Below are 27228 nucleotides of genomic sequence, written 5' to 3' on the forward strand. Positions count from 1 at the left end.
AATAAATTTTCCTGAGCATTTATTCCACAAAGGAGGAGGGACTACAGTGAGAAAGGTCTCGTTTAGTGAAATAACACTTCAATAAACACCAAGCTAAGATTCCCGGTAAAAAGGAACCATCATTTTTCCAAAACAGAAACTGGAAACCAAGGTCAGCCCTCTGGGTAACACAGTTCTCCAAGCAGTTGGGAAAGAATAACCAAAACAATTATTCATCAGCCAGGGGGATATTCAGATAATATTTGAGCACATTTATGTTTGTATAATAAAGTACATCTGCTGAATGTAGTCAGGAGGATTTCCTCTCATGAACAATTTTACTTGCCCAAATCCCTCAAATGTACCAATTCACAATTACTGCGTATTAACTACAAATCAATTAGGATTTTATAATCTTCCTTTACATTTGAAGCACATGAGCTTGGATGCAATATTCTCTGTTCCCACAGGCAGAGAGTTAATCATTCCCCAGCATCAAACCAACAGAGGACAAGTCAATCCACTGACATCAAAGATCAAAACCAGGTAAGGGCAGGTGGGTCACCATTTTTTTTCTATCCCATTGATGATGGATTGGATCACATCACATCCTCCACAAAGACATGTTCAGGTCCTAATCCCCAGCCCTGTGGATGTCAGCCCAATAGGAGCTCTGAAAATCCAATCAGTTAAGGTGAGGCCAAACTGAAATAGGGTGATTCTTAATCTAATATGACTGGAGTCCTTATAAATAGAGGAAATTTGGATACAGGGAGAAAACAGACAGGGAGAAAGTGGCCAAGTAATGGAGGCAGAGACTGAGATACAGATTGCCAGCAGGCCACCAGCAGAGCCCTACAGACCTCAGAAGAAGCACGGTCCTGCCAACACCTTGATTTTGGACGTCTAGCCTCTAAAGTGATAAAATAAATTCCTGTTGTTTAAATCAACCTCTGTGGTATTTGTTACAGCAGCCCTGGCAAACTAAGATACCGTCTATGTTTAAAATGTACTACCAGCTGCCTGCCAACCAGCACTACATCCTAGCAACCATCTCAAATCCAATGGAATGTTTTCTCCTTCTAAACTATTTCTGGCTGGAAACAGGGCATGGAAGGCTGGTCTTGAAAGTACAGGCTGCATCCTTAGAAATTGGGACTGAATCCACAGGACCCTGGGTTTCAGGCTCCCCACTCAGCTGCTAAGTAATTATGTGGACCTGGCCAAGTCATTTCACTTCTCTGGTCCACAGTCTCATTTCCTTAGAAATATGGTCACTGAAAGTAACCATCTCCAGGGTCTCTTCTAGCTCACAAGGATTACCCTGGAATCTAGCGTTGGCTGGACATCGTGTGCAGGCAGGCGTGCTTGCACTTGTGTTTGCGTATGTGTATGTGTGCACACGTGTTTACATGCCTGTATGTGTGTGTGGTCACGTGTTCATATGGCTGTGTGCATCTGGGTACTATGCATGAGTGTGTGTGTGCACATGTGCATGGTCCCCCGCCTACCCACTCTGCTACATAGTGGACCTTGCAGAAGTGCAAGCTGTTTTGTGAAAACAGTTGAAATTTTTATGTCCTAGAGAGAAATATATACTGTCCATTTCAGTAAAATATAAATATGATTTGATTCATCAGTGTTTGATATTTGTGTCACTGGTCTCCATTAATACTTCAAGTGCCTTGTGGTTCAGTTTTCCGGAACACACTTTTCCCATTAAAACAATGTTATGAAGGTGAGATGCCCAGCCCAGCCCACAAAGGTCCAGAAAAATAGTTACAGACCTAAAGCCATACTTCCTGCCTCCCCCATCCAGCCACCTCATCTCACTTCCTCCTTGTTAGCAATTTAGACTGGTGTTCGTATTTTACAAATGGACATTTTTCCTCTAAATTCTTATCCCTACAAACACATGTGTATGTGTGTATATATATACACACAGGGAATGTATTTTTTAATAACAATTGGATCATAAAAGATATACTTTTCTGCCTCTTGCTTTTTTCAATAGATACCTTATGAAATCCCTCCATGTCCAATGAAGTAGCTCTAATTCATCAACTGTATGGCTACATAATATTCCATCTTATTCTGTAGCCTAATGTATTCAATCATTTCCATATTCATGGACATTCACTCAGTTTCCAGTTTTTTGCCCTCATCAACAATGCTGCAATAAACATCTACATATATATATTCTTAAATAGAAGCACTTTCATTTCTGTTGAATAAAGTCCCAGAAGTGAGGTTACTAGGTTGAAAGGTGTTTATGTTTTTTACTTTAACAGATTATGACAGATATAGCTGTCAATGCCCAGAATCATTTCTGGAAAAAAAAAAACTAAACTATCTTTTTGTTGTGGGATGAGGCATTATGTTTGCATATACTAGCAACGAACAGTAGAACACATAATTCTTAAACATGTACAATAACATGAGAAATATCAGTAATCTCAAAATGCATATGATGGAAATAATTAAGACCTCTGTGTGGGGAAGGGGGTATATAAAGCTTTTTAGGCAATATTAAATAAAGACCCAAATAAAATCAAGAGATAAACCATGTTCATGGATCAGAAGACAAAATATCTACAGATGTAACTGTCTTCTGAATTGCTTTATAGATTCAACACAAATCCCCACAGGATTTTTGTAAACCACCTTTTGTAACAGGGCTGCTTTAGAAAATATATTCCAGTTCCAGATAGGAGTTGTTTTGTTAAGAACTCAAGACTTAGGGTTTGAATGCTCACACTTCACCACAAATGAGGAAAAGAGGAAAATAAGGCAGAATATTCATTGCCTCTACCTTCCTCAGGCAGCAATTGCTGGAGCTCCATCGGAAGGGAGTCAAGAAGGTTCCTTTCATGACCACCATTTTACCATAGCGCTGTTACTAGTTTAATCGTCTCTTTTGCTCACTGGTAATCTCATGGGGGCTTGGAAATGTGCGTATATATTCAAGTACCACTAAAGGCTCCTAGAAAGTACTTCACTATGGCAAGAAAGAAGGAACGAATGGAGTCCAGAAATAGGAGACCAACTGGCTCAAAGATGACTATGTAAGTCCAAACTTTTTTTTAACCACCTGTGCTTCCTAAAAGAACATACTAGCAGCAAAAGCAACTCCACCAAGCTTTCTTTCCACCCTGAGCAAGATGTAACTTGCCTGAAATGAACAAGCAAGAACCTAATTTCTAACATCAAATTATCTCTATATTATTATAATGAGATTTATTGCAGTTTCGGTTTCACTCACTTGTAATCCTTTTTTTTTTTAACTTAGAGGAAAAAGCAGAAGCCTTTCTTTTTTTATCTGATATTGCAAAGACAGACTCCAACACACACCAGGCAGGAATCGTTACCCACCACAAACAGTTAAGGTACCTTAATTTTTCAGCTTAAAATTTTTAAATTATATGATCAAAAGCTTATATTCTACTACCCGATTTTGCCTTGCTAATCCATTAACATGCCTTAAAGCAAAAATGCTCTGGATCATTTGTCAAAAGCTACTATATCTAAACATAGAGATAAAAAAGAGCCATGTTAAAAATAAGTACAGAATAATTTATCAAGCCTCTTAACATTTGTTTCTCTAGCAACCTATCTTGCCATATAGCTTTTACACTAGCCACACTAAAAACCAGAGATATAAATCATTCTTCCCTACCTGTCTAACATAACTCATTCAAGAAACTGAGGAAGTGGGCAACTGGACATTTCTAATGCAGCCCTATGTGTTTAGACTGATTACCAGAATGTCTTACAAAAATGCCCTGTTCACTTCACTTAGATTAAATATTGCCAACATGTTTAAAAAACGTCAACTGAGGTTCTAGTACATCCCAGGCCTGCTGCTGGGACCCAGCATCTAAACTTCCTCCGGTATCTTCTCGAATACTACAACGAATCCCAGGCAAGAATCATCCCACCCACTGTACAGATGAATAAGTGCGGCCCCGAAGAGGCTCATGACTTATTCAGGGCACAGAACTTACGAATGTGATTCTGTTGCAACGCAAAACAAAGGACCAAAGGCAATCACTAAAATTAATTCAAAAAAGCGTATTTAAAATGTCCCTTGAATAAAGTAATATTTGATGATAAGGATATAAAAAAATTTACTGTTGCTTAACTCATAGAGACTTCAGAATTTTTGCATTAGTTTCTCCCTTGGGTGGTTCTTTCTTTTTGGTTTAGTCATGACAATTTTTTTTTAAAAAGGTTTACCAGAAGGTTCACCAATGTCTATCTCTTTACAGGGAAATGGAATCTGGCCAAAGAATCATGGAATTAAGAGAGGGATGATCATGAGTTCAGGTCAGTGACTGAAAGCAGATAGACATGAATGTCTGCAGGTGATAAGGAATACAAGCACTGCCAGAGAATAACAAAAAACAATAACCAATTCTCTACCATGGCCTGTAAATCTCCCAAGGATCTTTTATGTCATCAAAGTCAGGAATTTCATGTTTTTTTTAGTAGGAGAAATGAACAAACGCAACTTTCTCTACTCTTGAATTAAGTCTATTGCAGTGTGATAGGCGGGGTCACCCACGATCAAAGTGGAATCTAATTAGTATTAATTAAATGCATCCCTGAATCGAGAGCCAGGACAGTGAGGCCCGAACAAGGACATCGAGACTCTCCCTATGCCACCCACCTGAAGTCAAACTTCAGGTTGTTTTGAAAGGTGGCTAATCTCTTAGCCTCATGACTGTGGGAGTAATAATATCTTGAGTCATTAACTAAGAATACCCGGAAGAAAATGAAAGATCACAGAGTGGTCAGGAAACAAAGCGTACATTTAAACGCCCCCTTCAAGCTGCTGAAACTATGAATGTAAAGTATTAAAAAAGATTATTTACAGAACTTGTTAATTCTTCAAATACAGTAAAATAGATAAAATCTACCTTTAAGGTTCAGAAAAGTGAAGGAAGCCTTAAAATCTCAGGCTTAGGGTGAGAACACTTTACAAAGGTACATTTGGAAAAATAGCCTTGAAATATAACGCATTTAACAAAATAGTCCTTTCAAATAAATATATTTGTCCCTAGGTTATAATTTGATATCAAATATAGAAGGAAAATTTTAACTGAAGCCAAAAGAGGACCTGCCAGTTGCTATAGCAGGCTAAGGCTTATAATGGTTATTCAAAACTTGAAATATGAAGATATCCTTCTTCTGTGCTCCTTTGTGAGTTTGAAGTAACTTTAGACTTGTACTCAACTACTTAGTTTCATATGCCAATAAAACTTCTGAATGCATAAATAAGTTGTGGTAAACCGATACAATGTGTGATGGTTTGGAGCTGTATATACCCTAGAAAAACACATTCTTAATCTTAATCCATTCCTGTAGATGTGAACACATTGTTCAACTAGGACCTTTTGATGAGGTTACTTCAGTTAAAATATGGCCCAGGATGGGTCTTAATCCTGTTACCGGGGTCTTTTATAAGCAGAATAAACCTCAGACAGCTAGAGAGAAAGCCACGGGAAGCAAGACACTGGAATTCTACAGATTCAGAAGAGAATGAAGAGGCTAGGAGAGGCAACCATGTGCACTGCCATGTGACAGAGGAGCCAAGGAACAAGGGTCATTGGCAGCCAGCCCCAGAATGCCAGTCTTCTAGAAGAAAGCAACGCCTTGAATACGCCTTGATTTGGGCTTTCGCTTAGCCTCAACCATGAGCTAATATATTCCCATGGTTTAACCCAACCTATTTCATGGTATTTGTTTGAGCAGCCAAGGAAGCTAAAACACAATGGAATATTATTTGGCAATAAAAATGAATGAATTACTGATATATGCTATGACATGGATGAATATTGGAAACATTATACTAAGCGAAAGAAACTAGTCACAAAGGACCACATATTGCGTGATTCCATTATAGAAAATATCCAGAAGAAACAAATCCACGGAGGCAGAAAACAGATTAATCAATAGTTGCCTAGGGCTGGGGGAGGAGTGGGGAATGGCCATTAAAGGGTACAGGGGTTTCTTTTGGGGTGATAAAAATGTTCTAAAATTGATTCTGGTGATAGTTACACAACTCTGTGAATTTACTAAGAACCAATGAATTGTACACTCTAAATGGGTGAATTGTATGGCATGTGAATTATATCTTAGCATATTCAAAAAACCACCTGCAGTCTTCAGATATAATTTTTAACTTTTTTTCAGACAAACCTCAGTTTAGCTGCCTTTAAATTAGCTAAGTGTGATCATTATAAGTGCTACTAAACCCCTTTCTTTTAGAAATACATACTGAAATATTTAATGGCTGAATCTTGGATTTGTCTTAAAATAACGCAGTGGGGTGATAAGAGGAGGCTGTAGGTATGGATATAGAGTGGCTCTGTGTTGATAACTACTAAAGCCAGGTGATGGGTTAATGGGAGTTCAAGATACTTCTTTCTACATATGTTAAGACAAAATTTTCACAATAAAATATAAAAAGTAGAGGGGGTTCTTAAGACTCCCTGATCGCTCCTATGTATTCTTCATATTGTGGTTATATTTTCTTTTTTAAAATATATACATAATTTGAATTCAGTAATTGCACTTAAGGTGGCTACACAAATGAATAATCTTGTTCCAAAGAAACATACATGGAGGTATTAAGGGTTCAAGGAGCATGATGTAATACAACCCACATTCCAATGTTTAGCAAATGGGTAAACAGAATGATTTGGCAAATGTGGTAAAATGTTAAAAGTTGATGAATCTGGGTATCTACATTAGGAGGTATGTTGGGATTCTCTTTATGCATTTTGTATTATTCATGCAACTGTCCTGTATGTTTGAAATTATTTCAAAATTGAAAGTTTTAAAAAGACACACATTTAAATATTTACAGATGAAATGACGTGATATTGACATTTGCTTCAAAATAATATGGGAAATTCATCTGACAAATGGACTAGGGAGCATGAAGGCACCAATTCCTATTTGCTCAGAATGCCCATCCTTCTGGAGTTCACCACAACACTCAAGGGGACGGACGAAACCATTGTTGAAGCTGGGTGGGGGTTAATGAGAGTTCACTGTACAGTTTTTGTAAAATTTAAAATGTTCTGTAATACAGTTTTTTAAAAAATCAACCTCTCTCATATACAAAAAGTTAAAACATATGCCACCATATACATATGGTGATTTTATTTTTCACTGAAACACCAAGAGTCTCCCTCATGCTTACTGCCATCCTCTTGAAATTGTATGTAATTGTTCTGTAGATGCAGGGTCTATTAGTTATTATCTTTTTTGCAAACTCTAAGATCAATTTCAGAAACAGAGCACAAAATTTAAAACAAACAAAAACAAGAATAACCAGGATTGCATATAGACTTGGGGGGTGGGGAGAAGGGAAGGGGGAATTTGAGAGAAGGCTACTACTAGAATAGAACCTGTCAATTCCAAATCACTGACCCTTCCTTGCTCTGGGTGGTCCAACTTGCTAACTGTTACCACCAAGTGGGAGTCAGGACACACCCAGCCAGCAGACCCTGGAGTCACAGCCTTCATGTTCTGGCTGACAGGCTTTTTTCTGTTTTTATCAAATCCAACTGTGGCTTGACTGATATCTAAGTGCATTTACCTCTTAATTTACAATAGAAAGCTGGTTCGGGGTATTAATTTTAGAAGGGGGAAAATAGTTTTTAATAATCCTAAACTAGTTATTTTGAAGAGACAATAGATTATGATTTTATAAAGAGCAAATCCCTAAAAATATATGCAAGATTCATTACTGGCCCATGGTACACAGAGAAATGAAATGCACTGACCATTTGCCTGGATTTAGTCTGCAAGTGGAGGAGGGAACAGAGCCCAGGGGCAGAGTGAGGAGGGTGAGATTCTGTTTACCTGGCGCCCAAACTGTGATCCTCACTCAGGGCAGACCATACCATGGTAAGATTATCCAGCATCAAAGTATTTCAAAAGGAGAGCAATTGGCATTAACTTAACTATAAAATGTCAAGCCAAGCTAGAGGAATCTAATGTTCTTATTCAAACAATTACTTTTGGTTCATTGCCAGACTTTTAGATTTGGTCAGTTCAAAGGTCATTTACTTTAATATTCATCTATCAAAATCATCCTACCAAGACTTCTGTGTCCAAGGCTCCCAACCCTGGCAAACCACAAGGGATTGGACATCTTGGGAGTTGTGAAGTTATTAGAAAGCCCGGGTGAGTGGCCACCATGTGTCCGTAAGATGCAAGCTGCAGTAGCCTTGCTTTGAGTCCCAGTCACCCTTTGTCCCAGGATCTGCCTCTTTGGTTGGAAGAAGGATTAGAGAGAAATGTCCAGCTAGCTGCCCTCCTCTCCTGAAGCTTTGGCAAGCTCACGGATAATGACAGGTTCAGGTTTCCGAGAATTAAAACTCTGCACAGCAGACTGCGTGGCTCCAGGAACAGAGCAGGGGGCTTAGGGCCCTGCTTTAATGACCAGGTACTGGCGTGCTTTTGCCTATACCCTCTCATTACCTCCTGAACAGTCCCCAAATACAGTCGAGCCTTCCTACATCAGATATATTTCAAATTTAAGTGGGTCTTTTCAAGGAATAGAACAAGGTGCATGCTCCCATCAACCTGTCAGTTCGTCCATCCCACAAGTACACCTACTATGTTGCATGCACTATTGAAACATCCGTGAACAAAACACAGTACCCCTGCCCTCCCAACGCGGACGCTGTCAATGCAGTAAATAATCGCAATAGGAGTTAATTTTTCTTCCCACTTCCCTGCCTACCCGCTCCCCCTACCCCCCCCCAATCCCCCCAATTTCCCAAAGTGCGGGAGATCCTTCCTTTATTCTATTAGCCTAACAGTAACAACAAAACCCTTTAGCCTGCGAGGATCAGACATCCCTGAACTCGGCTGTCGCGCAACCTTTTTCTCCTGCCTCAGTGATTCCAAAAAACTTCAGCTGGATTGAGGGGTTGTGTTCCCCAAATGCAGCCCTGATGAGAAGTCTACAAAAAGGCATTGGAGGGGACCGGCCAGAGCCCCCAGCCCCAGGGGTGGGCCCGGCGGCGGCTCCGGGGCGCGCGCGGCACTCACCGAGGAGCCGGCCCAGAACGGACACGAGTTCTTCACCTGCGGGGAACTGCTCAGCGACAGCGCCCCGAAGCTGAGCGCCACCATGCAGCAGCCCAGGATCAGCTGCAGCAGCCCGAGAGACAGCAGCGGGCGGGCGGGCAGCAGCGCGGAGCCCGCGGCCCCGGCGGCGGCGGCGGCGGCGGCCCGGCGGCTGGAGAGCGCGGGCGGCGCGGTCAGTAACCCGGTGGCGGCGGCGGCGGCGGCGCAGCGAGGCCGTACGGGGGGCTGCAGCGCGGCCCGGGGCCAGCGCGGCCGCAGCGGGGGCAGCGGCGGCTCCTGGGCGGCGGCCGCCGCGGTGCCTGGGCCCCCGGCCTGAGGCCCGCCCGAGAGCCCGGCCACCGGGCAGCAGGAGCCCGGGAGCACCACGGGGAGGGACATGGACGGGCCGGGCTGCGAGCGGCAGGCGCCGGCGGGGAAGGGCGCCGCGCACTGAGCGCCGCCCGCGGGCTCCGGGGCGGGGTGGGAGGGCAGGAGCTGCGCACGGCCCAACCACTTGCTGCCGCGGCCGCCGCGGCCCCGGCTCCCGGCCGCACCCACCTGCCGCCCGGCGGGCCCGCCTCCCGCCGGCCCCGCACGCACCCGCACTCGCCGCGCACACCCACGCGCGCCCTGCGCTCGCGCCGCGCGGCGGGCAAGGGACCCGCTCCCTTCGTAGAACCGCCCAAGATGGGCCGGCTCCCTGGGGTCCAGGAAGGGTGCCCTGCCCCAGTTCTGTTGTTTTTTAAATAAGTCCCTCGGGCTGGGAGGGACCCCGCGGCCCCGGCTGGTCGGAGCTGACTGTGTTAGTCTGCCCGCCACCCTCAGAGCTGGGGTTGGAGAAGGGCGCGGGAGAGGCGCTGTTGACCCTGGTCCTGCTTGCCGTCCAGCCAAGAGAGGGTTCCCCGCAACCTTTAATGCGAAGGGAGCCCGACTTTAAACGTTCCCTCCACGGAGGAGGCATGGCAGGTGAGAGGGGCGGTGGGACGACTTCGAGGGAAGAGATCTAAACCGCAGGACTTCGGGAAGGATGAGGCTTGGAGAAGTGAGCGCGGTGGGAAGAGAGGGCGGTGACATTCTGACATTCACTGCAGTCGAGCTGCCTGGAAGGGAGAAGGAAGAGGAGATGGTTTCCTGGTATCAGGGTAGGAGCGTGCATAAAAGACTGAGATTACCTTGAAATTATCCAGTTTCCGGAAAGATCCGGGGGCGGACAGGAGAGCGAAACAAGGTTTGTGCGCTCTGTCTGCTTGGCCTTGTCTCCTGAGCTATATTATGCATCACCTCAAAGAACAGAGAATCCCAAGCTTGGGAAGAAATACCATAATAAAATACTAATTAGCGCCTTTACTATATATACTTTTGGTAATTTATGAGGCATCTTTAGAGCATTAAAAAAAAAAAGATTCGCCTTTGCAAAATGATTTCCCCTAATAAAATACCCTTTTCCCTGTTCTTATACTTGGAAGTGCTCTTCTTCATAAGATTATTGTAATGGGTTTTTCAGATAAGAGCCAGAGCAAGGTCACTTCACAGTAAGTACCAGCATCAGACAGTTTATCTTATCAGTGTAATAGGGGTAGTTAACATTCTACTGCCTAATAAACAAAGGAAAATGTATTTCCGTTTTTATGCTTGGCTTGTAAAGTTTTTATTTTTGTCATCACTTCAACACACATGCTGTATTGCCAATGTGTGTTTGCATATACATTTTTTGAATTATTAAAGAACTTGTGATTAATAGCCCTCCATCTTTTATAGACTGCTCTTAGATGTAAACTTCAAATCCTGGAGAAGGGGGAGCATCTTTTAAAATAAATGTTTAAAGTTTGTTATTTCATGCACTTAAAAAACATCTCACAGTTTATGTTTTAAATCGCAAGTCATATTAAATTAAAAGCTTCTTGTGTGCTGAGATTATAACCTTTATTTTATACACAAGCTTAAATGTTTTTAATTTTAAGGTTCTATTACACCATGCAATATAAAAAGTCTAATTAACTCTTGAGAAATTTTCTCAGCTTAACAAATCTATTCAGCTGACCAGGCCTTGACATCTGAAATATATTATTTAAAAATGTATTATGGAATCAACCCAAGTGTCCATCAACAGATAAACAAAATGTGGTATATACATACAAAGGAATATTAGTTCCGATACATGCTACAACATGGCTGCATCTAGAAAACATGATCATAAGTGAAATTAGCCAGACACAAAAGGACAAATATTATTTGATTCCACTTAGTTAAAATAGCTAAAGAGCAAAAATATGTAGAGATAGAGGTAGATTAGAGGTTACCAGAGCCTGGGGGTAGAGGGAAATTGGGGCTTTATTGTTTAATGGGTCCAGAGTTTTAGCTTGGGTTGATGAAAAGTTTTAGTAATGGTTGATGAAAAAGTTTTTGATGATGGTTGTGAACATCGTGAATATAATTAATACCACTGAATTGTATGGCAAATTTTATGATATCATATGTATCATATGATACATTTGATACTGGAAAGGGGAGTTCCAGGGCTACTGGAAAAGATGATTCTTGCTCTGGTTACATGGCTGAAGTTCACTTTGTGAAAATTCATGGGATCTGAGTACTTTACTTGAAAAAAAATTTTATGTCTATCTCCCTGTACAGAAACAAATGATAGTAAACTAATTGAAATCTGTAGGTAGAGTCATTCAATAGCTTATTTTTTTATAGTTGTTGCACTCTATTTTGCTATCGTTTTCTCTCCTTTTTTTTTTGTTTTTTGTTTTTTGTTATTTGCCATCTTATATCTGTGAGTTTCTTTTTCTGGTTTTCATAAACATGAATCCATGTAACATTGCCCCAGTCTTTGGGATTATATCAAATATCACCCTTAATATTTACACCATCTCGCATTCTTTCTTCCTCACTTTTCTTCCCTCACTCTTGCAGCTCTGTGGAGTTACAACTACTCTCAATCAAACCTACCAAGCAACCTCGGCTCAGGATCTATTATCCAGGAAACTTGGGTTAGGATAGTTTTGGAACCAGGATTCCAAAACCCATGTTCATTCCACTGAACCATCCTGCCTTCTGTAGAAATTCATTTTGTTTCGAAGTTAGCAATAATAATAGAGAGTAAAGTTGCAGAGTTCTTACTGTGTGCCAGGCAATGAGGCAATTAGGGCATGGGTTTTTTTTGTTTTTTGTTTTTAATTATTTATTTATTTTTAAAAATTACATTCAAAAAATATGAGGTCCCATTTAACCCCACCGCCCCCACCCCCCCACAGCAACACTCGCTCCCATCATCGTGACACATCCATTGCACCTGGTAAGTACATCTCTGAGCATCACTGGACCCCATAGTCAATGATCCACATCATAGCCCACACTCTCCCACGTTCCATCCAGTGGGCCCTGGGGGGATCTACAATGTCCCGTAATTGTCCGTGAAACACCACCCAGGACAACTCGACGTCCCGAAACCGGCTCCACATCTCATCTCTTCCTCCCATTCCCCAAACCCAGCAGCCACCCTGGCTACCCTTCCCACATTCATTCCACATTTTCTCTGTGGACATTGGATTAGTTGTGTCCATTGCACATCTATGTCAAGTGGGGGCTTAGATTCCATATGGATACTGGATGCACTCCTCCTGCTTTCAGTTGTAGACACTCTAGGCTCCATGGTATGGTGGTTGACCTTCTTCAACTCCATGTTAGCTGAGTGGGGTAAGTCCAATAAATCAAAGTGTAGGAGCTGAAGTCTGTTGAGGCTCTGGGCCTGGGTGTCATATTATCAGTCCAGAGATTCAAATCCCCTAAATATATCTTAAACCCCAGCACCTATTACAATTCCAATAAAGTAGCATGGAAGTCCTGTGAAAAGAGATCCCCTCTGAGTCCAATTCCATCACGCAGAAACACCAGCTCCAAAGAAGGGCCATCTGCCATGGCAGTGAACCCCATCTGCCATGACCATAGAACCTGTTGGTCTCTTTATCCCTCAAAAGAACCAATACCTGGGGTTGTATCGACTTTATCTGTCTCTCAGACTCTGCTCAGTTGTGCATAAGGGCATTCCTTCCAACAACCTTCAGACTCTTTTTTAGAGACTCATAGCCTTATAATCTCATTTCTCCTTTCCATTTCCCCCTTACATTAGGTCAATCAGCAGTTTGAAGTCATGTTATTATATGTAGACAGGGATATTCTGCTGATCCGTATTGAACCTTTAATTCAAGGTCATTTTCTAGTTGTATCTTCAGCTGGTATGTGGTAGTGGTCCCTCTGTGCCAGGGAGGCTCATCCCCGGGTGTCATGTCCCTCGCTGGGGGGAATGCACTGCATCTACATGCTGAATTTGGCTGTGAGAGTGGCCACATTTGAGTAACATGAAGGCTGTCAGGAGGAAACTCCCAGGCACAGTGCTACTCTAGGCCTTGTTCTTATTGCAGGTGTACAGGCTCAAAAGCATAGCCATTGGTATCAGGAGCCCACTGTTGGGCCCTCCTTCCTTCCTGGTTCTTGCCGTTGCACCTGGGGGACTGCCGCTGCTCCTCCAGGGTCCACGACAGTGACCCCCCGGCCAGGGGCCCAGTACCCCCCCAGCTGTTGTTTTTAATTGTTTCCACTATGAGTATATCTAGACATTATTATATACCCTGGGCACATGCCCTGTATAACTCCCTGTCAACCCTATATATCCTGTCAATAACATCCTATACCAGTATTCCTCCGCTGCCAGTGTTGAACCACTCTGTGATCCAAACTTCCTGTAAAGTGAATCCCAACATATTGTCAGCTTCACAAGAGTCTTAGATCACCGAAATTCATATATACAGTATACAGTACTTCCCCAGATTAGGGCATGGGTTTTTGTAGCTTGATTCTTTGCATCCCCCAAACACTTGCTTACAATAAGTACTTAATTATACCTAATCAAGCTGTATGCAGCTAAACTCTTAGTTAAAAAAATAAAATGAGGAAAAGCCTGTGGAGAATTTGATCCAGACACTTCATTGCTGCAGGTGAAAGTTCAAGGAAACTGTAGTTGGAGTATGGTATGGGTGGAATCCAGCTTCCAGTTTTCCTCAAGATCCAGGCTAATTCTGCTCAGGTTCTATACGCCTCCCATCAAGTCTTCCCTTCCTGCACCTCCTTTTCTACTCACTGCACGCAGTCTTCACACTCAGGAGTTCAAGCTCTTTAGCTCAGGTTTCTCTGGACACCTTTAAAAACTCCTCACTTCTTCTCACCCTTTCTCAAAAGGCCCAACTGCTCAGCTAATTAGAGGAGACTCTTGCCCACGGGAGTGGCAGCTGCTGAAGAAACTCCTTCCTCAAAACAGATTTTACCAAAAAACAAACGAAAAAACAAAATGAAGTTTCTTGGAGTGAAGGCAGACTGGACACAAGGAGTTCCCATTTAATAGGGTAGATTGAAGCATTTTTCTCCAAGCATGGTCCACAGACCACAGCAGGTTCACAGCCTCCCCCAGAATCTGACTCTCTGGAGGAGGCCCGGGAGCCTGCATTTTTAACAAATTCAAAGAAACAATAGTGTATGATACAATTCAGTCTCCAGAAATTTTATCCAGGAATTTTTATATGGGAGGTAACTAAGGGCAGCAGTTTTGTTGGTTGGTACTGGACTTGGCTGGAAAGCAAACTTAGATGTAAATTTATTGGAGGGGAGGGGTGCTTTGCTGGTCTCCAGTGATAACTCAGAAGACATAAGAAACAAATACAAACTAGGTAGAGATACTTTATTCAAAAGCATATGGCAAAGGGAGAAAGGGGGCATTTGCAATAGGGAGAGCATTCTGACCATAAGATCAGCAAGTGTCTCAAGAGTTGGGGGGAAAAAAAAACAGTTGAGCAAAAAGCAGTTTTCTTTTATAGAGAGGAAAGAACCAGGTGTAGGGACGTGGAATGAAAAGTTGGCATGATCAGATCAGAAAATATTTTACAGAGAAGCGCCTATTTTCTGGAGTGCCTTTAAAGTTCAGAGTCTGGTGGAAGGACAAAAGTTTAACCAAAGTTTGGATAACAAGCATCTTGTTCCCACTGATGAGTGGGAACAAGTGGTTCAACTACTCATTTATGAGGCAAAGAATGGGAATTTGGAGGTTCTGAGTCTGGACTTTTCATAGGTAAGCCAGGAGGCATCCATGCATCTTTTTTTAAACTCTTTTGGAAAAGAGTGGTTCTTTGCATTGAGCTGTTTTCCAGAATGCAAAGGGTAGGGGGATTTCTTAACCCTTACTGTCTTCCAGGATAACAGGGCTTATAAAATTTAACATTGTTGCCCGTCAGGCACCGCTGCCCCAGTTATTTTTATGTCCAGAAAAGATTGAGACCACTGGATTCTAAAGGAGAGGGAGCGTATTAGGAGCCGGAGGTACTGGGCTCTAGCCGCTCCTCCATTCTGTGACCTAGGACCTAGGACCTGTCACTAGCTTCTCCAGCCTTAATGGCTTCATCTGTAAAATGCAGGCTGGTGATACTTCACTGCCAGAGGCTGGACCACCGAGTCATTTGGAGTCCAGAAGACCTGCAGTTTTGAAGTTCAGCTGTCCTAACCGCCATGATTTCTCAGATTACCAGCAAGGGAACAGGGATTTAGAAAAACTGGTGAATTTTGGTGTGGAATATTAAATTTACAGAGCCAAAATACCCAGGACAAAACCAAAAACCCACTATTCTAAACTTTAAGGCTGCAAAATTCCATGAACTCATGCTTTTCCATGAGGTATTATGTTGTATGAGAGACGGGGGGCGGGAGGAGAGATGAGTGACAATGTCAGTTATTATTGTTTCCACTTTGCAGGGAAAGAACTGTGTAGCTTTTTTTTTTAATTGATAGAGAATGAAAGTCAGAATCTAGATTAGAGGTTACCAGGGGATAGGAGAGGGCATTAAGGCTTGAAATGTAAAGTGTTTATATTTGGAAAGATAGGAAAGTTTTGATAATGGATGGTGGTGATGGTAGCACAACATTATGAATGTAATTAACAGCATTGACATATATAACTGGTTTAAAGATTATATATGGTACTAGAATTTTTAAAAAGCCACTGAACTGTACAACACAGTGAACCCTAAGTTAAATCATGGACTACAGTTAATATTACAATTATAAAAATGTACTTTCATCAGTTGTAACAATTGTACCACACCAATGCAGGCTGCTAATAATAGGACGGTGTAGCAATTTAATATTATTTATGAATTCCAAAAATATTAATAGATAGTGGATTATGTTTGTAAACTCGTCTGTCCCTCCAGGCATATTAGACTATATTGGATTCAGAGGCTTCACTTTTACTTGATTAAGGATTTGATTGGGCCATGTCAGTAGGACCTTGCACCCCTGTCCCCTTGGTGGGCAGGGACTCACAGAAAAAAGACATGGCTGAGAACAGAGTTAAGAGTTTTGATCCTGGGGCCTGGGAAGTAAATACATAGAGAAGCAGATACTGAGGAAGGAGAGAAGGCTCAATTGGACACAGTGGAGGCCCGGGGAAGAGAGACAAGCCGTTTCCTTGATAATGTACAGCTGGACCTGTGGAGCGAGCAGAGGAGCTGAGCCCAGAGAGAAAGGAGCCCTGGGAAGAGAGGAACCCAGGAAGCCTGAACCTTCGCAGATATTGGCAGCCATCTTGCTCCAACACGTGGAAATAGACTTTGGTGAGGGAAATAATTTATGCTTTATGGCCTGGTAACTGTAAGCTTCTACCCCAAATAAATGTCCTTCATAAAAGCCACCAGAGTTCTGGTATTTTGCGTCAGCACCCCTTTGGCTGACTAGTACAGATTGGGTATATGGGCATCCTGTGTTTTATGTGTGATTGTCCTATAAACCCACAGCAAGACAGACAGGAAAGGGGAGAGGAGTAGAGGGAAAGGGAGGGAAGGAAGGAAAAGGAAGGGGAAGGGAGGGCAAAGGAGGGAAGGGGAGGGAAGGGGAGGGAAGGGGAGGGAAGGGGAGGGGGACCCTGAACAGAGATGGACAAATCAGGCACTACGTTTTCCTGAAATAATGGTACAGACAAGCAGCTAAACATTTCTTAATGCCACTGGCTCCAATATATACTTATTTGTTTAAAAAGAGAGCTGTTGCCATACTTTTTGAAATTAAATTCTGAAACTTCTTATAACATAAATCCCACAAATGACAATTCAAGTCAACTACCCTAAAAATTGTCTATGGCTTTTAAACTTCTCTGGGAGAAGCAACACATATTTTTGTAACAAGGTATATCTATGAGTGTGTGTGTGTATGTGTATGTTTAACCTTGTAATATCAGAGCTTCTGCAGTTTTCAAATTTCTGTAGAAGTCAAAGCTTTGGAACAGAGACCATTCCTTGGTCTGGGGAAAATCTCTTGAACAGGCCTTATAGTTATGCAAATGTGAAGCTTAGGCCCTTCTGAAACAGAAATGTTTAGAAGAAAGTGAACACTGGAAGCTATATGACAGCGAGAGACGTTGCCTTTGTGTGGTGTAAGCAGAATTGCCTATTAGCCCACTAAGAGGCTCTTGTCCAGGGTGTGATTGTCAGGCTCACCAGGAGAGCTTTTTTTTTTTTTTTTTTTGGTCTTTATTTTTTTTTAATGTTACATTCAAAAAATATGAGGTCCCCATATACCATCCCCCTCACACCACTCCTCCCATAACAACCACCTCCTCCATCATCATGGGACAGTCATTGCACTTGGTGAATACATCTCTGAGCACTGCTGCACCACATGGTCAATGGTCCACATTATAGTTTACATCTCCCCCAGTCCACCCAGTGGGCCATGGGAGGACATACAATGTCCAGTAACTGTCCCTGCAGTACCACCAGGACAACTCCAAGTCCTGAAAATGCCCCCACATTACATCTCTTCTTCCCACTCCCTACCTTCAGCAGCTACTATGGCCACTTTCTCCACATCAGTGCTGTATTTACTTCCATTACTAATTATAATAGTTCCAGAATAGAATATCAGTAAGCCCACTCTAATCCATACTCTATTCCTCCTTCTGTGGACCCTGAGATGGTTGTGTCCACTCCACTTCTATATCAAGAGGGGGCTTAGATTCCACTTGGATGATGAAAGCAATTCTCCTGCTTGCAGTTGTAGGCACACTTGGCTCCCTGGTGTGAGTGGATAAATAAAATGTGGTATATACATACAATGGAATACTACTCAGCTTTAAGAATGAATACACTACAAACACATGTGGTAACATGGATGAATCTTGAGAACCTTATGTTGAGTGAAGCAATCCAGGAATTGAAGGACAAATACTACATGCCCTCTCTGATATGAAATAAGTAAACCAAGCTGCCTCAGAGAGCTAGAGACTGATGACAGGCTTAACAGGAGGGCTTTTGAAAAATACAGTTCCAGAGATACTGATTTATGAGGTCTGTGGTCAGGCGAGGCCCATGCAGATTAATTTAAAGACCCCTGGAGGTTCAAGATGCACACACACACACTGCCCTCCAAAACCATGTCTAGAGACCACCAATATACCTTTCCCAGGTAAGAATTCGGAGTCTCTCTGCCTCTGTATATGTATGTGTGTGTGTGCTCTTGTTCCAGCAGCTCTTCACAAAAGAGAGAAGCTCGGACCCTGAAAGACAGCCAGGATTTCCATTCCTGCCGACAAGGCCAGAAGAGAAGCTGAGAAGGGCTTGGCCCAGGCCTGGCATGGCCCATGCAGCCTGGGCTGTAGATCGCCCCATCTATTCAGTTCTTCAAGGCTGATAAACTCAAACTCTAGGAAATGTTCACTGAATATTACCAAAAAAAAAAAAAAAAAGTCTTAGCCATTGACCTGCCAAAGGTTGCAAAGCCACCCAGAGAAAAAGAGAGGGCACACCTCTCTGAGAAATGCTTCCTGGGACAGAAAATGAGAACTGAGGAGGGCAGAGTTTAGGATGCAGGATGTGGAGCGGCTGGAAAAATGATGCAGCCTCCTGGTTAATTCCTGCTACTGCAAAGCTACAACAAGGCACTGTACACTGGCCAGGCTTTGTGTACTTCATTTCTAATAATTTCAACATCCCTATCAAGTAGATCCTTGGTTTAATTGGGCCAGAGGGAAATAGAAAGAAAATTACTGATCTCTGTGCTTCTTGTACACACCGTCCTATGTCAATGTTGCCTATCAACAGTCTATAGGGTGGCAGTAAAGTAAGGATGCTCTCTAGGCAACTTTGTGATACGAAGTCAGCCTCCAGTTACTCTGGTCCAAGGAACTGGCTGTCCTTGGGAGAAGATATGGGTTCTGTGCCTTAGAAAGCCTTTCACATCCCCTCCTGCACCCCACCCCCCACCCCTACGTTGTTCTAATTTAATGAATTAGCATCCTAACATATATCCGTCTTTTGAGGCATGTTCATGTTTTACTTTGGAGTTTTTAAGCATTCTGTTCCCTCTGATAAGAATACTGTTCCATGTCTACCCTTTTTGTCCCCAACACAGCTATACACATTTCCCCAGGACCCCCCTGCTCATATCTAGTTCATGAGCTGGAGCTGCTTTCATCCAGGAAGTCCTCATTGACACCCCCACCAGCCACCCCAGAGTCCAGGTGAGGTGTCCCTGCTTTGTGCATCACTCTATACTCCCCCCATCATACTTCTCACCACACCATCCTGTGATTGCCTGATTTCTTGTCTAGATCCCTGTCTAGATTCTGCATGTGGGAGACAATAAATAGTAGCTTATATTTTTGCAGCATGGGTAAGACAGGATCTTGCTTGAAACACGAACTCCTGTTGCTGTTCAGCCCTGGTAATGACCGATGGTGAGAACATGTAATTAGTTCTACCAAATGAAGAGCTGACCACATACATCTTCTTTGCCAGCTCTTATGACTAAGTTTTCCAAAGAGCATTTCCCAAGCAAGAGGTTTGCTCATGCAGGGATTGACTATATTTGTTCAGATTCTTTTGATCCGAGCTCAGCAGCCAGTTCATACCAACTCGAATGGAAAAGGAGTGTACTTTGCCCTGAGACAAGCAACAGGGATGCAACTTGCAGGACCGTCTCCCTACCTCTTGTCTTTCTGCTGGCTGGTCCAAATGGTGACAGACATGGCTACAGGATTTCTGCCTTCTCATCTTTATAGCTTACATCCAAGGAGAATCCTCCCATTTATCTATTGAGAAGAGTCCTTAGAAGGACCATGATTAGCTTGGCTTGGCTCATCTGCCCATTATTTGATCAATTCCTGAGGCCACAGGAATTGAGTACCACAATGGCCATCCTGATTTAGGAGGTATTTAGGAAATAGAGTCTGTAGCAGGAATAGAGGGAGAAGAATTGAATGTGCTAGACAAAGAAAACACAAATAGCTTTCGTACTGCCATACCAAGCATTGGTGCATCCCATCTGGCCAGCATTTTGGTTTACCATTTGTCTTTCTTGCTGCAAAACCTTCACATCCTCCTTGAGGAACCCTGAATGAAGGATGCCTAATGGACCATACCACCTGCTGACCATCAAGAACAAACTGTCACACTGTATTCAATCTGGACTTTAATTAGGAAAAGGATTGGTCCCTGATAAAGGAAAAGATAAGATTTGATACTACATACATCCACCCCTCAATATTATAAGAATGCTACAAGTCATAGAGCCAATAGCTTCAGCATGTACCCCTACCTCTAAGCACCAGCTTGGGGTTCGAAAAGAGAAATTTCTGCCTAGAATCAAAATAAATTGTACCTTTAAAATGTTATTTTTTAGCATCACAGAGGATTACATCTCAGGGACACTTTCATCATCCTCTAGGGCAGTGAATCCCCACCTGTAGCACAAGAACCTTTGGGCACTATACCTCATCTAAGGATTGAATAAATAACAGCTCACATGGACATATTTTTTTAAATTTACACAAGTATTTTCATAATTAATAAAATAGACATTTAAAAGCATTCTTGCCTTTAGTATCTAGAGTTAGCAGATATTGAAGTATAGCTACTGTCATGTGATTGTCTGAGAATATTTGAGCCTTAAATAAATCTGGGACAATTCAACTCCTGGGTATATATCCAAGTGAAATGAGTGCAATGTCCAACAAAAGACAGATGCAAGAATGTTCACAACAGCTTTTCCATAAAACACCAAACTGGAAACTATCAAATGACCAACAGGAGAATAGATAAATAAAAAATAATATGTTCATACAATGGAACACTGCACTGCAATGAAAAATGAAACTGCAGCTACTCTCAACAACACGGACGAATCTCAAAAACATAATGTTGAATGAAAGAAGCCAGGCACAAAAAGGTATATCCAGTATGATTCCTTCCTTATGAAGTTTAAAAATAGGCAACCCTACTCAATGGTGATCTAGTTCAGATGATTATCTTTGGCAGGGGTTAAGAGTGGTGTCTTGACAAGGGGGGGTCATCATGAAGGCGCCTTCAAGGACACTGCAATGTTCTACATCTTGATCTGGGCAGTGGAGCCCCAGATCTACACGTAACCTTTTAAAATTAAATTTGAGGGAAGCAGACTGGCCCAGTGGTTAGGGCGTCTGTCTACCACATGGGAGGTCCGCGGTTCAAACCCCGGACCTCCTCGACCCGTGCGGAGCTGGCTCATGTGCAGTGCTGATGCGCGCAAGGAGTGCTGTGCCATGCAGGGGTGTCCCCCGCGTAGGGGAGCCCCACGCGCAAGGAGTGCACCCTGTAAGGAGAGCGCCCAGCGCAAAACAAAGTGCAGCCTGCCCAGGAATGGCACCACCCACACGGAGAGCTGACACAGCGAGATGATGCAACAAAAAGAAACACGGATTCCCGTGCCACTGACAACAACAGAAGCAGACAAAAAAGAAGACACAGCAAATAGACACAGAGAATAGATGCCCGGTGCAGGGGCGGGGGAGAGGGGGAAGGGGAGAGAAATAAATAAAATAAATCTTTTTTTAAAAAATTAAATTTGAAAATTAAATTTTAATTAAACCTTTAAAAGAAACCCACCTGATCCCCTGAGAGGGTTTGACCAAGATCACACACTCATTGGAAGAACAAGGATTATCCTTTAGGTCTCCTGATCTCCAGGTCACAGCTGTTTCTGTTACACTGAGCTGAGGTTCTGGGTCAGTACTCACATGGGCAACACAGGTTCTTTCCTGCCCCGGGGAGCATGGTGATTTCTAGACTCTTACAGTCTCTTCCAAATCTAGAAACTGAATGTGGATAAAGACCTTTGGGACCCATGATGACTTGGAGACAGTGTGTTTTGATGAAGGAGCAGTGGATGGGGAGTCCAGGCGTCTCGGGCACGTTGGCCCCCTAACCGCACAGCCCCTCTGCTCCTGCTCTGCCCTCTGCCTGGAACGCTTTCCCCAGATATGTCCCCCCACTTCACTTCATGTGCTTCTTATAGAGACCGTTCCTGGCCTCCTTGGCTGAGATAGTGCTTCCTCTCCCCCTTTCTCCCTATCCCCTTACTCTGGACATCTTCCTAGTGCTTATTACCCCCTGACTTATTATAATTATAGCAGTTTGTTTATTGTCTCTATGACAATAAGAAAAATGTAAATTCCACAAGTCCAGGGACTTAATTGAATAAGCCTGCATTCTCTTCATCTAGAACAGTGCTGCCTGGTAAATCAGCATCAATAAACTTTTACTGATTGAATGAATGAAGCCTCTGCTTATTCTCTTACTTGCTATGTGACCTTAGACAAGTCACATCCCCCTTGGGCTTCAGTCTTTTCCATTAACTGGGATTGTGGGGGAGTGGGACAGGGAGGAGTTTAGGGGAGATTATATCCAAGAGTCTTCCCAGTTCTAACATATAATGCTAAATGCCAGCAATATATAGCTCTTTGTTCTCTTCTTGAGGTCAAAAATAGTCCTTTGGTCTTTAAATAGGAATATCCTGATTAGGAAACATCCAATGGGAAGTACAAAGAAAGACATGCATGTGTGAGTGAGTGTGTGTGTGTGTGTGTAAATGAAGCTGAAAGAGAACCCAGGGCCCCGAAACCCTGGTATCAGACTACCTATTGCCTGAATATCATGTGTCCAGTTCACAGCATCTCTGTTACCTCTCAGCCTCAGAACCCTATCTGGAGAACAGGAGCTGTGCCACCTCCTCAGATGTTTGGCAGCTTCGAATATGACTGAGGGTTGGCCTGGCTATGACCGATCTCTGAGGGGACTGATATAACTACCAACCAAACTGCCTGGGATCGGGTGGGTGAGTGGAGACCTGAGGTGGGGGAAGGGGTGCAGGATAGTGGTACATTGTTTTCAGTGTCCTTGGGAGCCGTGGGTGTATGCAGTCTGGGGAAAACCTCTGCAGACCCTGGAAACAAAGAATTTTTTTAAAAAGCCACTAACCATGGGCCTTGTAAAGAGATACTCCAGTGGTAACACAGACTGAGGCATAGACTGAGAAATGTTGAATGCACTAAACCAAGAGTTAAATATGAAACAGTTCTGGAAAACCGTGGGCTGTGGAGCAGCCATTCAGGACATCCAGGATTAGAGGGAGTGAGAAGACAGATACCTAACACTTCGGTCTCTCCTAATGTTTGTTTAAGTCTTTCAGGCACATTATTTCATATAATAACCCCCACAACTCTGCCAGGGAGTAATTGTTACCTATTTAAAATTGAAGAACTTGAGGTTCAGAGACAGAGCAACTTCCTTAAAGTCAAACAGCAAAGACAAAGCAAATCTGACTTCTGATTCCATTTCTTTCCCAATACACCTCAGCAACATTTCACATGCAACATCACTCATGATTCAGGAAGCCGAGGAGAGTCCCCTCAAATGGCTTAATTAAAGAAGAAAATCTCCAGTTCTGTCTGTCTGTCTCCCGTGCCAAGGACTACTCCTTTCTTCTACTCCGACCATCATTGCTGCCACGTTCTTACCGGCTCTTCCGCCCTGTCTAGAAATTGGGTCCAGGCAACCGCTTGACCAGAGAGGCTCCTCCAGCAAGTCTCCTCTGGGCCACAATTGTTTGGTCCATGTCAATAGAATGAATGCTTCATTGTGACTTCAAGTCCAACAAATCCATATGAGGTGTCCAAATCAAAAACTAGGATACCCTTCCTAATATTTTCTAAAAATGTATTTGATCAAATTTGACGCCCACTCTTGATTTTTTTTAAATCTCTTAATAAAATAAATAGCTTAATTTCTTAACATTGTATCTAGCACAAACCATCATCAATAAAATACAAGATAGTTCTCTTTTTTTTTAAAAGATTTATTTTATTCATTTATTTTTCTCCCCTCCCCCCCCCCCCCCCAGTTGTCTGTTCTCTGTATCTATTTGCTGCATCTTCTTTGTTTGCTTCTGTTATCAGCAGCACGGGAATCTGTGTTTCTTTTTGTTGCGTCATCTTGCTATGTCAGTTCTCCGTGTGTGCAGCACCACTCCTGGGCAGCCTGCACTTTCTTTCGCACTGGGTGGCTCTCCTTACAGGGCGCATTCCTTGTGCGTGAGGCTCCCCTACACGGGGGACACCCCTGCGTGGCAGGGCACTCATTGCACGCATCAGCACTGCGCATGGGCCAGCTCCACACGGGCCAAGTCCGCCGCCAAGATAGTTTTCATTACATTTAGGAATAGGGTTAGAATGCCTATTATCTCCACTTTAATTATTGTTCTAGGATTTCTAGCTAAGCAATGATAAACATTTGAAAGGAGAATAATTACCATAATTTCAAAGATATGACTTACACCTGAAAAAGTAGGAATCTCTAACATGACAGAATACAAGAATCCATTAAAAATCAAATATCTTTAAAGTTAAATAAAATTTATTTAAATATCATAGGTTCCCAGAAGTTTCAAAGTTAGGTGGGAAAAAAAGACATTTACAAGTCAGACACATGCAAATCTAGTCAAGTGATTAACTGGAGTAGGACTTGTAGATTTGACGGGTAGACAGAGACAAGGGATATCTGTTGATAGTAAGAGATTTATCAGAGTCTCTCACATAGCTATGGGATGCACAAGTCCAGGTTCTGCAGGCAGGCTGCAACCAGGAGCTCTGATTCAAGTCCAGTGAAGGTTCTTGATGAGTTCTGGGAGATGCTGGCTGTCCAAAGATGAGCTAGGAAATTCTCTCTCAATGCTGCAATCACTTCCTCTTTTAAGGCATTCAACTGATTGGGTTAAGCGTCACTCATTGCTGATGGCAATCTCCCTGATTGATGTAATTATAACCAGCTATTTACGATTTACCACTGCAGTAAAGTCAATGGTGACTAAAGTCCATAAATGCCCTTGCATTACAGTTAGCCCAGTGCTTGCTTGACCAAACAGCAGGGCAAAATTACCTGGCCGAGTTGACACAATAGCCTAACCATCACACACACGCCAAAATGAAAATCAACAAAAGAAAAAAATTGATGAAATGGACTTCACCAATGTTTAAAACGTTTATGTTTCAAAGGACAATATCAAGAAAGTGAAAAGACAACTTACAGTTTGGGAGAAAATATTAGCAAATCATATGTCTACAAGGGACTTGTATTAGAATATATAAAGGGCTCTTACAACTTAATAATAAGACAGATAACCCAATTTTAAAATAGGCAAAGAATATGAGTAGACATTTTACCAAAGAAGTTTTACAAAAGGCCAACAAGCAGATGGAAAGATGTGCAACACCATTAGTCATTAGGAAATGCAAATCAAAACCACAATGACATACCACTAGCATGGCTATAATAAAAAAGAAAACAAGTGTTGGAGAGGATGTAGAAAAACTGGAACCCTTGTACATAGCTGGTGAGAATGTAAAATGGTGCAGCCACTTTGGAAAACAGGTTAGCAGTTCCTCAAAATATTAAACATAGAGTTATACTATGACTTAACAATTCCACTCCTAGGTATATACTCAAGAGAAATGAAAATATATCCACACAAAAACTTGTACATGAATTGTTCATAAGTAACGTTATTCATAATAGCCAAAGAAAATAACCCAAATGTCCACTGACTGATAAAAGAAGAAATAAAATGTATATCCATACAATGGAATAATATTCAGCAATATAAAAGAATGGAGCAAGGATAAATGCTACAACTATAAATGAATCTTGAAAACACTATGCTAAGTGAAGGAAGCCTGACACAAGAGGACAACTATTGTATGATTCCATTAATATGAAATGTCCAAAATAGGCAACTCCATAGAGATAGAAAGTAAATGATGGCTGCCAATAGGTAGAAAGATTGAGAGGGAAATAGCAAGTAAGTAGTAAGGGGTACAAGCTTTCTTTTGGGGGTGATGAAAATATTCTAAAACTAGATTGTGGTAATGATTGCACAACTCTGTGAATATACTTGAAACACTGAACTATGTACTTTAAATGGGTGAATTACATGGTATGGGAATTGCATCTCAATAAATCTTTTAAAATCAAAGAAAGCTTTGATTACCCTTGGAGTTTATATGTTTAATGCCCAGAAGCATTACAGATTCTAAAATAAATCCTCTTCAACACCGGGATCTTAAATTTTCAGGGAAATAAATGCTGCTCCATCTCTCTAAAAGGTTGAAAGTACTTGGAATGAGTAAATGAAAGAGAAATAGAGAAGTGTGTTAGAAAAGATAATCTCTTAGGTGTGATGTTGGAGTGCCTCCTTCCCAAGAGACTTTCTTCATCAATGAAAAATAAAACTGGAACTTGAATTCAACTTGTCTCTGCCATTTTGGGAGTGCTGGTGAAAACAGGAGCTGTAGGTAGATACTGAAAGCCTTGCAGAGAAATTTCAAATCTTTCTGTGGTCAAAAGCCATGCTCGTGTTCAAAGCAGCATTATTCACAATAGATAAAAAATAGAGGCAATTCATGTCCATCCACAGGTGAATGGATAAGCACAATGTGGTACATCCCACTGGTAAGGACCCCTCCCATAAACCTGAAATTCTCCTCCATGGGAATTAACTTGGCAGTTCCGTTGTTCAGGTCTTGCCACAGAAGTCACTTGTCGAAGACAATGTCTGGAAGCTTCTATTTTGTCATTGTTGACCATCACGATAATCCAGTTTTTGAAATGGAGCTTCTACCATCTAGAAAAGCAGAATCCAAAGAACTGAGCCAGTTCATAGCACATGCTGCCCTTGAACTTGGAGATGAGAACATGTTGCTATCTAACATGTACTTGAAAATGGTGGACAAATTCAACGAGTGGTTTGCTT

At 42.3% G+C, this 27228-nt stretch overlaps 1 protein-coding gene and 1 long non-coding RNA gene across 3 annotated transcripts in view; one reads left to right on the forward strand and one right to left on the reverse strand.

Annotated features, from left to right (window-relative positions):
• Positions 1 to 9507, reverse strand: part of ENTREP1 (endosomal transmembrane epsin interactor 1) — an 86319-nt gene extending 76812 nt beyond the window's left edge. For both annotated transcript variants that reach the window (XM_004454757.4, XM_004454756.3), the window contains exon 1: positions 9052 to 9507. In XM_004454757.4, coding sequence (XP_004454814.2) covers positions 9052 to 9468 — 417 coding nt within the window. In that variant the 5' untranslated portion in view covers positions 9469 to 9507. The remainder of the gene's footprint in view (positions 1 to 9051) is intronic.
• A 148-nt stretch (positions 9508 to 9655) lies between these two features.
• LOC139439494 (uncharacterized) lies at positions 9656 to 16807 on the forward strand. Its single transcript, XR_011649385.1, has 3 exons — positions 9656 to 10035; positions 11989 to 12370; positions 14311 to 16807. It is a non-coding gene; the product is annotated as an uncharacterized lncRNA (long non-coding RNA).
• Positions 16808 to 27228: the final 10421 nt, after the last annotated feature.

This window comes from Dasypus novemcinctus, chromosome 8 (genome assembly GCF_030445035.2).
Source record: "Dasypus novemcinctus isolate mDasNov1 chromosome 8, mDasNov1.1.hap2, whole genome shotgun sequence".
Classification (NCBI taxonomy): domain Eukaryota; kingdom Metazoa; phylum Chordata; class Mammalia; order Cingulata; family Dasypodidae; genus Dasypus; species Dasypus novemcinctus.